This window comes from Zea mays, chromosome 2 (genome assembly GCF_902167145.1).
Source record: "Zea mays cultivar B73 chromosome 2, Zm-B73-REFERENCE-NAM-5.0, whole genome shotgun sequence".
Classification (NCBI taxonomy): domain Eukaryota; kingdom Viridiplantae; phylum Streptophyta; class Magnoliopsida; order Poales; family Poaceae; genus Zea; species Zea mays.
In genome coordinates this window covers 223,284,087-223,296,474 of record NC_050097.1, presented here as the reverse complement: position 1 = coordinate 223,296,474, position 12,388 = coordinate 223,284,087, and the positions used below count along the sequence as shown (strand labels likewise).

The window sequence follows — 12,388 nt, the reverse complement described above, 5'->3', positions numbered from 1 at the left end:
AGTATTGTAGGCGTCCACACCCCCCGCGGTGCACGTTCTGCAGCGTGCATCCGCCACGGCCGAACCCTCCCCCACATCCCCGCATCCCGCGGTCGCGCTCCTTCCATCATCCGCGGCAGCGCCGCATCCAGCAGCCGCGCTCCTTCCACCCTCCGCCCGCAGCCGTGCTCCTTCCATCCTCCGCCCTCATCCTCTGCCCTCCTTCCATCCTCGCGGATCCCGCGCTCCCTCCGCGCCCGCCCGCGGATCCCCAACGACGTCGATCGGATCCCCTTAATCGCGACCACCATAAAGCTCCCTCCTGCTCGCCCTCAAGGGCCAGGCCCGCATCGCGGCCCTGCGGGAGCTGCGCGCCCTCGCCACCGCCCACCAATCCGTCAGCAAGGCCATCGTCGAGGCCGACAGCGTGGTCCTGCTGACGTCGCTGCTCGGCCCCCACGCGGATCCTCCCCACGATCCTCCCCATCGCCATGGAAGGTTCGCCGTCAATGGAAGGTGCACGATCTCCTCTCCCCATTACCTCGATCCATTCACCACTCTCTACGCGCCATGGATCCGCCCGTAGATCCCCTATCCCCATTACCACGATTCACTTGGTACTTCGGGCAGGAGGGTCCTGATCGGCGACTCCGGCGTCGGCAAGTCCAACTTGCTCTCACGCTTCACGTGCAACGAGTTCAGCCTCGAGTCCAAGTCCACCATCGGCGTCGAGTTCGCCACCCGCTCTCTCCAGGTTGACGGCAAGGTCGTCAAGGCCTAGATTTGGGACACCACCGGCCAAGAACGGTACGTTTCGTTTCAGCTCACTCTAGCTCGTCTCGCCTTTCATCTCTTTCTGTCTCTGCCGTGGTAGCTGGAAGTAGATCTGATTTGCGTCTCGGTTCGGATGCTGCTAGCATGTGTATCCTCGTTGTGTGCTGCTGTTGATTACCATATGTAGGGTTTGGTGCATTTTCATTTCAGGATCTGATACTGGAACACGCGAATCAGCATGCAGGCATCCTATTGTTGACAAACTAGAGTTGTAGGATGATGATGATAGGATACTCTTCTATTGCACAAAATGGAAAATAGCTACATTCTTTTGCTAATTTGGCCATCCCCTATACTGTTGCTCATTTAGATGGTATAAGCTGTTTATAATCAAACCATAGTTCTCCAAGTAGCTTAGATTTTAAACTATAAAATTTAAGGATCGATTCAGGTTAGGATTAGGCTCTATTCCTGTTCATTTTTAAACTAAAATTAGTTAAGGGCCCTAACTTATTGTGAAGAGACATTTGGATCGTGATCCATTATCGCCCCTACTCTGACTCGGCTATGCATTGCCAAGGCGCATGCTAGGGAAAATCGATTGGTTAATTCAGATGTGGTTAGTGATCTCAATTACTTGTGCTAAAAACATGCTATATGCTTTTTAATGTAGATACATAGGGCTTCTAGGTTATTAAACAGAGAAGCCGTATGTTCCATTATGCAACATTTTTTTAGTACAACTAAACATTGAAAAGTGATGTACTACTTGTGGTTGTCAAACCACATGTCCAGCTAGACAAGCCTTAATTATTTGTCATGTTGTAATCGAATAGTTAAGCATTTAAACGCTCATTGACTTGATGCATTCTGTGAACCAGACACTTTGGATGCCCCTGATATGGTCTGATGCTGGATGAACTTCAAGCGGTTCTCACTTACTGACATCAAGATTAATATCAAACGTGTCCCAAAGAACACAACCTTGATCAAGGTTCTGGAGGAAGCTGGTAATGATGAAGCTTATTCTGTGGACCCCTTCAGCACCATTGCACTTTATTCATCTTCTAGATTATAGATGATTGCCCATAAGAGAATAGTGACACTTAGTTAATCTCTTGTTATTCTTTTTCAGATGTGAAGACCAAGTTGGAGAATGGCTCATGGGGCATAAGCTGATTTTCTAGAAGAGGAGAGCAGTGCTCGATGACTTTGATAGGTTCAAAGTCATGCTGGCAAAGATCAAGGTCAGAAACCTCCCAATCAAATGTTTAGTTCCTGTTGGCACTGTCTATATTGTTCGTTCACACTTTTCTACATTAAAAGTTGTTCAGATTGGGTGGTCAAAGAGCAGGTACTTGATCACTAAAAGTAAACTGAACTTACCTAGATGGGGAGTAACATGGACTTCGATTCGAAGTGGTTCAGATTGTCTTTTGTCGCAACTATCATAAATGATTATAGAAAAGTTTATCCCATTTTATTTCATTAGTCTTGACCTATTCTCTTTCCTTTTCTCCAAATTTCCAGTAACTTATATCACACACAAGCCCACCATGTAAAATATGGGGATCAACAACTCTTGATGCGTGAACAAGCAGGAAACATTGTTCCTTGTGTAATTTCTTTAGTATTATTGGTATGTGATCCATTTGATTTTCACCTGTAGATATAAAAGTTGCATGCTTTGATACTCATTCCAGTTAGTTGTATCCTGCCTATAAGAATGCAAATACCTTGATGTTGGAAGGGACATATTTCAGTCAGCTACATCCTACTTATATGAATGCAGGTCTGATATATCTGAGGCTATGGCAAATCAAAAAATGATGACCCACATTAAATGTAAACAAAACAATAATTTATTTTAATTGAAAGTGCAAAATTCATGTAACCGTATACATGTGTCCAAAAAATTATGGGTACAAATTAATGTAAAAGTACACACAGTTAGAAATGAAAGGAAATCTTTGCAGCTACCAAGTATCTATCACAAAACAGCATTTATAACCAGCAACCAAAACACATGAAAGTATAGTAAGAATAAGTTAATAACACCGCACACACAAACTTACACTGCGTAATTTCTATGGATCCCGAACCACAAGCCTAAGGAAATCCTCAACTGTAGATATTCCAGATTTGTTCAGCCTCTTATGGAATGACCCATCCTTCCCTATTTTTTCCAACCTCCAGACCTCATCTTTCAGTGTAGGTGGATAGTGCTTCTTGTACACTAGATAAATGAAATTGAAATAGTTTAGATATATGTCAAGTGAGAATACAGCACACAAATACATTTTTGGGACTTACATTCTCCTCTATGGTCCTTAACCATAAAGGCTTCTGTTTTTGCCTCACGAATGCGAACACCCTCACAAAATCCTGAGGCAATCTTCAAGCCAAGTCTGAATTTCCTACTCCTTATCCAGCTAGAGTTATCTGTGAATGTAAGCTCCCCAATTGTCCCCACACCTTCTTTTAGTGTGACTTGTAGATCACCAGTTAAAATAGGCCGCTTTCCCTCACGCTCCTTCACAACGTGACTGCCAAACTCTTCTCCGGTCCAGCCCTCCTCATCTTCATTGTTGAAATCACCTTCTAGAACAACGATGTCAAGATTGGCAGACGGCTCTGGTCCAGAGGATACAACACAGCCAGTGCCAGCATCAAACAAAACAACATGAATTGCAGCTCCCTGCTCCCCTTCAACTTTTCCTCCAGTAAAAAGGGGGAAGTGATAGCCTTGTTCGGAATTCGAGTTGCAGAGTTCTTCCATTTGAACCTTCAATTCGCTTTGGGGAAGGCCTGTTATATTAAAAGGAGAGGAAAAAATTGTTAGCATCAACATGATTCCTTATTTGGATTGCAATCTACTTAGAATGGCAAGTGAAGGAAAATGATTTATTCTTAAAAAAGGCTCCATGAAAGCGAATTGAAGGTCCATAAATAGTAAGTTCGTAGTTTCAAACTCATGATCTGTAGGGAAATCTTGGCGGTGGGAGTGTGTTGGATATGCAGTCATCTGTGTTGTAAGGCTATTGTTTAAAACAAATGGGATAAAAATATAAATATTCTTGAGTATTTGTGTCAGTCCATCTTCACCATATATATAGTAACTCGATTTTTTGTGTTCAATTAGTTGGAGTCTGTTTCAGACATTTAGTGTTCAGTTAGTGATAGTCTGTTTCAGAAATTTATAGTTTATGGTAACTGAAATGCCAATTGAGTTGTCTTTTTTAGTTAATTGGAGTATGTTGCAGAGTTTCTTAGTTTATAGATAATGAAATGACATCAGAGTTTTTTTTCAGAGTATGTTTCATAGTTTATAGTCTATTTTAGAGTTTGTTTGAGACTTTTAAGGTTCTTAAGTGTTCACCTGCACCTGCGTCCTCTTCCTACTTTCTCAAAATGGCTCAAGTAAAAAAGGGGGACACCAAGTGCAAAATTCCATACCAAATTACCAATTCACAATCATGTGACCAATTGCTACATGTCCAAATCCGTCTTCTCCTAAATTTAAACTTGTTTCATAATATGTATCTGACAATTAATTATACTTTTTTCCTGAAAATTGTTCTAGATCGAGAATAAGAAGCCATTTGCTCCTCCGAGGGAGGTACATGTCTAGATTACACATTCAATGCCATCTCACAAGATTAAAATCTTCAAGTATGATTCGGCTAGAGATAATATCTTGACACATCTCAAGTCAGTCGAGAAGTGTTGGCAGCCACATGATTTTCTCCCTGACCCAACATCTGAATGATTTCATGTTGAAGTTAAGGAGTTCAGAGATCGTGCCAAGGAGACCCCTGATGATTTTTTTGTTTGGTTCGAGACATGATTACTGAGGAAGCTCTTCCAACATACCAGACTATGCTTAACACCCTTGATGGTGTTAGAGATGAGACAGGTGCAAGCCCCACTGCTTAGGTGTTTGGACGAGGGATGGACTGCTGAGGAGAATAGGCGTGATGATCTACTCAACAAGTATATGTAGCTCACTGGGAGGGAGGGTAGATATGAGGCAAACCAAGAAGATAATTCAATATATTATTGGCTCTGGAATGGTAATATATTCTCTCTTTTTTATCTATTTTTTCTTGTCTATTTAATATGCCAAGTCTTGACATGTACATTCATTCTTCTGAAGTGTTTATTTTGGGTTGTTTGGAGTTTGGTTATTGGTGAATTTCTTTTGATATTAACTCACTATGTTGCCATTTTTTTGAGCAATTATTGTTCTAAAATTTTGAACAATTATTCTATTTCAGTTGGGTCATTGGTTGTTTCTCTTTTGTTCACTTTGTTTTTTAATCTATTCTACTGATTATAACTATGTAGGACTAATATATACTTCCTTTACTGCATCCTTTTCAGGATTATAGGACCAAGAATAATCCTTATCTTGGTTTCATTTACACCTCCATCCAATAGCGCGCGATCATAATCTCACAAGGGAACACTGCTTATCATGCTAAGGAATTCGATGACTTAAAGCTCACACAAATATGTGGCATCATCGCCTCAAATGAGAAGCGACATGAAACTGTGTACACCAAGATCATGGAGAAGCTGTTTGAGATCGACCCTGATGGTACCATGGTTGCTCTGGCTAACATGATGGATTTGACGGGCAGGACGACAAGCTATTTGAGCACTTATCCATGATCGCATAGAGGCTTGACGTTTACGCTGTTCAGGTCGTGACTGCTTGATTGGACATAGTCTATCATGCATCCTGAGAGGCATCGCGACGACAACACCTGGTGTGTCGTGGGACATAGTTAAGGTTTTGACCAAATGGTCTAGGAGCATTTGTTTTACCTTGTGTCGTCTCATAGAGTGATAGGACAATGTTCATCTATGTTCCAGCTTTGTTTTGTCTGTTGCTTTGATGTACAACTTGTGTCCATGAGTCTGAACATGGAGTGAACATGTTGTACGTTGTCGCTAGCAATGTGTTTCGGTATGTGTATTTCAGTTGTTGAGATCTGTAAAAATTTGTGAGCTATGGAGTTTGTTCTGTTCTGTTTGTCAGATCCTGGACATGGCTTGAAATTTTGCGATGTCAAAATAACTAGCTTTCTGCAAACAGATAAGCGGCATACAATTCATCTCTGAGTTTCATTGAGTGACATAAACACGTCGTTGCTATCTCGTTGTATCATGAAATGTGGATATGATGAGGATTCCTTGACATATGATGAGGATAAAGGAGCTTGGTTTCTGGAGAAAGAGTTGACTGTGAATGTTTATGTTAGGAACCATCTCAAGCTTCATCAATATCCATGATTGCACTACCGGACATATGTAATCAGCTGTTGACTATACACGATATGGCATGACCATTTATGTTATTATGTTTGAATAGCCACTTAGGAAATGTAGGCTGGTCTGACTTGTGAAATTCCATAAACCTGATGACTGCAGTGTTCTTCACAACATATTATGAAGAACAAAATATAGGAGGTAAAAGATTTTATACTGGCCATGTGGCTCTATATCTTACACCTTTGGGATGTCTGTTTCCTCAATGAAGGACAGTACGAATACAAATACATTAGTTAACAAGCTGTTATCAGATCAATCTCTGAAGAGCTACATGATGCTCATCATACTTTTGCCGTTTTGCATGTACATCAATGGACAGTGGCTTGTTTTTCAGTGCAAGATTTTCTGTAATAATTACATATGGTCTTTTGCAAGATTTTCTGGTGCCTTGTTTCAGAGTCCAACCGACATAATAATTACACAGCTCTGGTGTGTATATCTAAAATGGGTTTCACGCGTTACAACTAAGGTGTTACATAACTGATAGTTAATTAGTACTTTTTCATATAACCAGATAGATATCAGTCCAACAGTTTTCTTCGAGATGCAATTTAATGGTCTACGTTATCCTTGTTTTTGTGAAACCAATTTAATGGTCTATCTTATCATTCAAAATTGCCTTATGTTGACACTATGTATATATGCTATTCACAATAACAGAGCCATTCATGTTGTTGGGCGCCTTGGATGAACTACCTTTTCTTCAACAAAGATGGAGCTCATGCAGATTGATTTAGTCACTTTCTTGCAATGTAACATATATGTTTTATACAAAAAAATTTACTTCCGTCGCATTGCATCTCTTTCTTGCAATGTAACATATATGTTTCATACAATTTTTTTACTCCCGTCGTATTGTACGGGCATTCACCTAGTCAATATGTAAGATAGTAATATAGAGAGGCTAGTTTAAAGGAGGAGAAATTTAGAAAGAACGGTTGGTGACAGTCTTAAATCGGCCCTCTACCGAGTACCGTAAGGTTGCAGGCTTCGTCCGTCCGATTGGAGGCCTCTTCCTGGAGTCCTGGACCATCATCTATCGTCAATCGTCGCGACTCGCGACGAGGCGCGCCTTCTCCCTCCGCTTCCGCTCCGTTTGGTTTCCACCCTTTCCGCGTACTCCACGTCGCCTTCTCCCATCTCCTCTTTCCTACCCACCGCCGCCGCTCCAGGGCCCCGAAATGTCGGACGAAGGCGGCACCGGCGAGCCGCTCAGCGACAGCCAGAAGCGGGAGATCGCCGTCTGGTTCCTCTCCAACGCACCCGCCGGCGAGATCCACTACGTCGCCAAAGGCAAGCCCCACGCGCCTCTCCCCTCCCTCCGATCCCTATTTGCCTTTGTTATCCAGCTCGGCATCTGACCCGTGCTCGAATGCCGTGGGGGGCGTGGCGTCCGAAGCGTAGATGTGCGCGCGCTGCTAGGGGACGACGCGGTGTACGAGGCCGCCGCCGCGGAGGCCTTCCCGGAGTACAACAAGGCCCGCCTCGTGTCCCTCGAGCTCCCCGACCGCAGTGGCGACGTGAGCACCTCTGTTGCCGATTCTCACCCAGTTTCCTCATCTGTTTGGGTGTTTTCGTGTTCTTATTATGTGCATCGCGATCTAAACCAGTTATTCTGTAAGAGCTACTAATACCCCCCTTGCGTCAATTATTGCTAAAAATTACCCCGTACCATGTTTTTAGATTGGGTAGGCTCGGAGCACCCGTGAACTGCTTAATTTGTTGTTTATATGAACATTTGGGTAGATCCCTCGTTGATGACATGATAAGTAGATGTATTTAGTATTCAGATGGTTACACTCATTTTGCTCTTTTTTTCATATAAGAGTCAAGTGAAAATTGGTATGACGCCCTGAACATCCTTGCCGGTGTGTTGGAGACTAGGGAGTTTTTTTTGCAATGCGTTCTTGGTGCAAAAGTCCAAGTGATATTACTTTACTAAGAATAGTTGAAATCACACCAGACCATCATCGAATATGTATGCTTGCAGATAATCATCACAGCTTATGGGGAGATTGACAAGAACAATTATCTGGACCCCAGGACTGCGCAAGTTGCTAGTATAGATCATATGAAACAGGTAATCTCAAACATGTTTGTCCTGTTATGTTAAACAGATCTGTGATGCCAACTGTGCAAGTGATGTTTTATTCTGTTAGAAAACTTGAGCACCACACAATCTAGTCATCTTAGAGAAAAGTCTACCGAGCAGCTTCATGGCTGCAATAAGTATCTCCAGCATCTTGAACTTGGTCTAATTATTCTGATACATTTTATAAATGGAGCATTGCATCTGAAATACTTGGTCTAAATATTCTGATACATTTAATAAATGGAGCATTGCATCTGAAATACTTGGTCTAAATATTCTGATACGTATAGAGTTTTTTTCCTGTTTGTATTAGGGTTCTGGTCTTTTTCCCTGTGTTCTTTTGTCTTGTTTGGGCATTGTATTGTGGTCCATTTCGGACCTTTCTCTCTCTCAATATAATGATGCGCAACTCTCCTGCGTGTTCGAGAAAAAAAATATTATGATACATTTAATAAATGGAGCATTGCATCCGAAATATTACATTTAACATTTCTTGCCTAAAGTCCATGCAGCGTGTTAACGTGCTCATGAGGGATATGTCACGTCCTCACGTCAAACAATATGCCCCACATGAATTAGTAGCAGACATGAGCTGTGCGCTGCAGAATCTGACCACACAGTTTCTTCCGTTCTGGTTTATAAAGTAAACTACACAGTACACAATAGATTTAAACTAACATCGTCATATGTTTTTATGCGCACAGATTAAATTAAAGTTTAAATTGTTCAAATTTCGAGGATATACTCAGTCAGACTGTAAGAGGAATGTTAAAACACGAGTACATGATCCCACCTCCAAAAAAACGCTGGCAGTGTCGGGTTTTGTTGGTTGTCACATGCTTTTGTCTGGCCCATTTGAATCAAAGATTGCGTTAAGCCTGGATAATGACAAACCTGCAAGATATAAGTTGTTTAATGCCTCAATACATTAATGTATTTGTAACATGTTTTATTTAAAAAAAATGGATGTAAGGCTCTTTTGCAGTTTTACTGATTTTATTTGGTCACTCGGTTGTATTAATTTGTAATGTTTTGTCTTCTCATGGCCTACCCCAACTTGCTTGGGACTAAAAGGCTTTATTGTTGTTGTTGCCTTCTCATGATAAAAGACTTGTACGAAACTGAGGCCCGCTGAAGATGAAGAGCTTCCATCGGCTTACATTGAAGAGTTTAGGTAGACTACCTGTGCGTCTTTCCTTTGACTTATTCCAGTTACCATATTATATCACAACTGCACACATGTTGTCTAATCTTATGTATTAAAACAGGTGTGCTTTAGATGTTGAATTGTCAAAATATGTTGCTGAAGCTTATCCCAAAGGGACCTGTGCCGTTTATTGTACTAGTGGAAAGGATATAGAGGGACCAGGAGCAGATTTCTGTTTCGCAGCAGTTATTTCTGCTACTAAGCGTAGCCCACAGAACTTTTGGTATTGTCTGGTTCATGCCTTCTGTCTTTTCCTTATTCCTGAAGAAATTTGTCATATTTTCTTAAATCTTGCACATATGGATCAGTTAGGTTTGCTCTGCATTAGAAAAAGACTAAAAAATTTAACAGATCCTCTTTAGCCTTTAAGGCGATTTAGGGATCCTCTGTTTCTAGATTCTCTTTAGTTATAGAATTATATTCAGGAAATTCCTTATACTTTAGTTTCCTATCAGTGTCTCCTTGCACTCCTTTGAGCATACAACTTTTAGTCTTCAGATTTTTCATGGGTGTCATTTTCTTGAGAATTGTTGTTTGTTTTGAGTATATTATTTTATCATTGGCCTAGAACCTTATGACTTGTTTAATGCCTGCCCGTTCTTTCTGTTTCTCTACCAGAGGAATTGCTTCACATCATCTCAATAGAACTGTTAAGTGTGCTCCAAAAAGATTTGACTTTTTAATCATTTAGCCTCTGATGAAGGTCAACTGAATATTGTGTCATCCAGCAATGGCAGTTGGCGTTCAATTTGGACTATGGAATTCAATTATGAGTTGCAGTTTGTTGATATTAAAGGAAATATACAGGTTGGCTTTTTTACTTAACAAGGTAAGAGCTTTAAATTTATGTTAATATAACAGAAGTTAATTTTTTGTAAATATCACTTGCATATACGCCAGGTAGATGCTCACTATTTTGAAGAGGGAAATGTCCAGCTGGATACTAACATTGATCGCAAGGACTCCACCATAATGCAGGTTACTTAATGCAATAATTTTGAGCCCTGAATATTGTGATGGCATCCTTTTTTTGACCTCACATTTAGTCCCGCTACTGTTTCAGTGGTTGTCACTTGTTGTACGACATGCTTCACTTGCACAAATTAGTTCACTGTACAATGCAAAATATTCCATCTACATGTTATTATATATTCTGTTTAGAGCTAGTTTGGGAACCACATTATCCCAAGGGATTTTCATTTTCCCAAGGGAAATTAGTTCATTTTCCCTTGGGAAAATAAGAATCCCTTGGGAAAATTGAGCTCCCAAACTAGCCTTAGGTGTTGTTTTTTCCCCTCAAATACAAGGTGTTGGCTAGAACTTTAAAAACATATTCCATGTATGTTCTTTTGCTGTAATGCATTGAAATATAACCTGGTTCTCTCTTCTTTCTTTTTCTCAAGAAAAAAGGAGTGAAGAGTCAAATAAACTTAAACCATTCCTCTAACATAATATTTCTTATGTTTGATGTTTCAGTCACCTGACGACTGTGCAGTTTCAATAACTAGCATCATTCGACATCACGAGTCTGAATATTTGTCATCTCTCGAGGTCTGAATCTGTCTGATGTTTATTCAACAAATAGCCATCAGCATGAACTTGAATAATGTTTTGCTTTATTCATGTGCAGGAATCTTACTTAAATTTGTCTGATGCAACTTTCAAGGTAGGATAAGTGAATAGTTTGGAATGATAGCTCCTATACCAGTTACAGTGCTATGTCATCCTCGTCATCATTGCTCCTTTGTGTCAGTTGCACTGAAACTCTCCATGATTTGTGCGCAGGATCTTCGGAGAAAACTTCCAGTGACCCGTACTCTTTTCCCATGGCATAACACACTGGCAGTCAGTCTTACGAGAGACCTTGCCAAACAATTAGCGCTTGGAAAATGAAGTCTTTGCAGGCCATGTCACCGGATGGCTTCAAGTGTTTTTTTAATATCCATGTGCTGTTCTGTAGTAATCAGCATTCTTCATCTCTGAGCTTCCCAATCCCATTGTAAATCAAGAACACACTTTTTTTTTTGTGGAGATGTAAAAGATTTCGCCTTCCCTAGGGTTTCTTTGGATGCCGTTAGGAACCAAACAGCCTCTTACTGACGGGTGTGAATCATATGTTTCTTCATCAATGCTCCAATCTGATGGATTATTGTAGGTGTTCTGTATGAGTTTAAAAACAAGGACCATTCAAAAGGAATGTGTGCGAAACTATCCTTTGGATAGAGATTGATCTTTGAGCTCAGACGAAGGATGCACATATGTGGTAACAATTAGGAAATGCTTCGAGGGTGGTGTTTGTGGTTTCTTATTTACCAATATTAATAATCAATATAATTTTGTAGTTCTTATGTTTGATTCGTTTAAAAAATTTAGGGGGTGTTTGGTTTCTTTTTAGAGGGTGGTGTTTGATTCCTTTTTAGTCTATAAATTGCTAAATATAGAAACTAAAATAAAGTTTTAGTTTCTATATTTAACAATTTTGAAACTAAAATAGAATAAAATGTAGGGCCTAAACATTAGTCTCTAGAAACTAAACACCCTCTTAATTAGAAAAACACTTACATTAAAGATTAGTTTGAAAACTCAAACCCCCTCCATCCAGAACTGGAGAGCGCCGAGCGCGTTCGTTTACTCTGGAGCAGTCCTGTGGAACTGTTGGTTAGTTTATTTATATTTAACATTGATTAGTTCGAATAGTCCTAGCCTCGATCCAAGCTAAATGAACGGGTCTAAGGGGGGAATTCATAGAGGGGTTTGAGTTCATAGACTAGATCGATTTCCTCACTTAGGTCTTGTTTGGAATAGCTTCGCTTCAAAAATTTCAAGTTTATTTTATTTTCTTTTGTCTAAATAGATCTAGCTCCACGAGCTCTAGCTTTAAAGAAAACTGAAACTAGAAACTAGAAATCAGTTCCATGAAAATTTTAAAGCTTCTCAATGGGTGCTTCAAAAACCTTATTTCCATACATTCGCATGAATTAGCACAAAAATTACTCAAC

General features: G+C 40.4%; 2 protein-coding genes across 2 annotated transcripts; one reads left to right on the top strand and one right to left on the bottom strand.

Moving 5' to 3' along the window:
- Positions 1-2,831: 2,831 nt before the first annotated feature.
- LOC103649348 (calmodulin-binding protein 60 C) lies at positions 2,832-3,558 on the bottom strand. The gene is made up of 2 exons (XM_020548641.2): positions 3,067-3,558; positions 2,832-2,989 (listed from the first exon to the last, which is right to left on the bottom strand). Exons 1-2 carry the CDS (start codon positions 3,530-3,532, stop codon positions 2,841-2,843), a joined length of 615 nt encoding a protein of 204 aa, XP_020404230.1. The 5' UTR covers positions 3,533-3,558; the 3' UTR covers positions 2,832-2,840.
- A 3,556-nt stretch (positions 3,559-7,114) lies between these two features.
- LOC100285122 (F-actin capping protein alpha subunit) lies at positions 7,115-11,526 on the top strand. The gene is made up of 10 exons (NM_001158017.1): positions 7,115-7,383; positions 7,495-7,610; positions 8,081-8,170; positions 9,292-9,356; positions 9,451-9,612; positions 10,118-10,196; positions 10,290-10,367; positions 10,866-10,940; positions 11,020-11,055; positions 11,175-11,526. Exons 1-10 carry the CDS (start codon positions 7,272-7,274, stop codon positions 11,280-11,282), a joined length of 921 nt encoding a protein of 306 aa, NP_001151489.1. The 5' UTR covers positions 7,115-7,271; the 3' UTR covers positions 11,283-11,526.
- Positions 11,527-12,388: the final 862 nt, after the last annotated feature.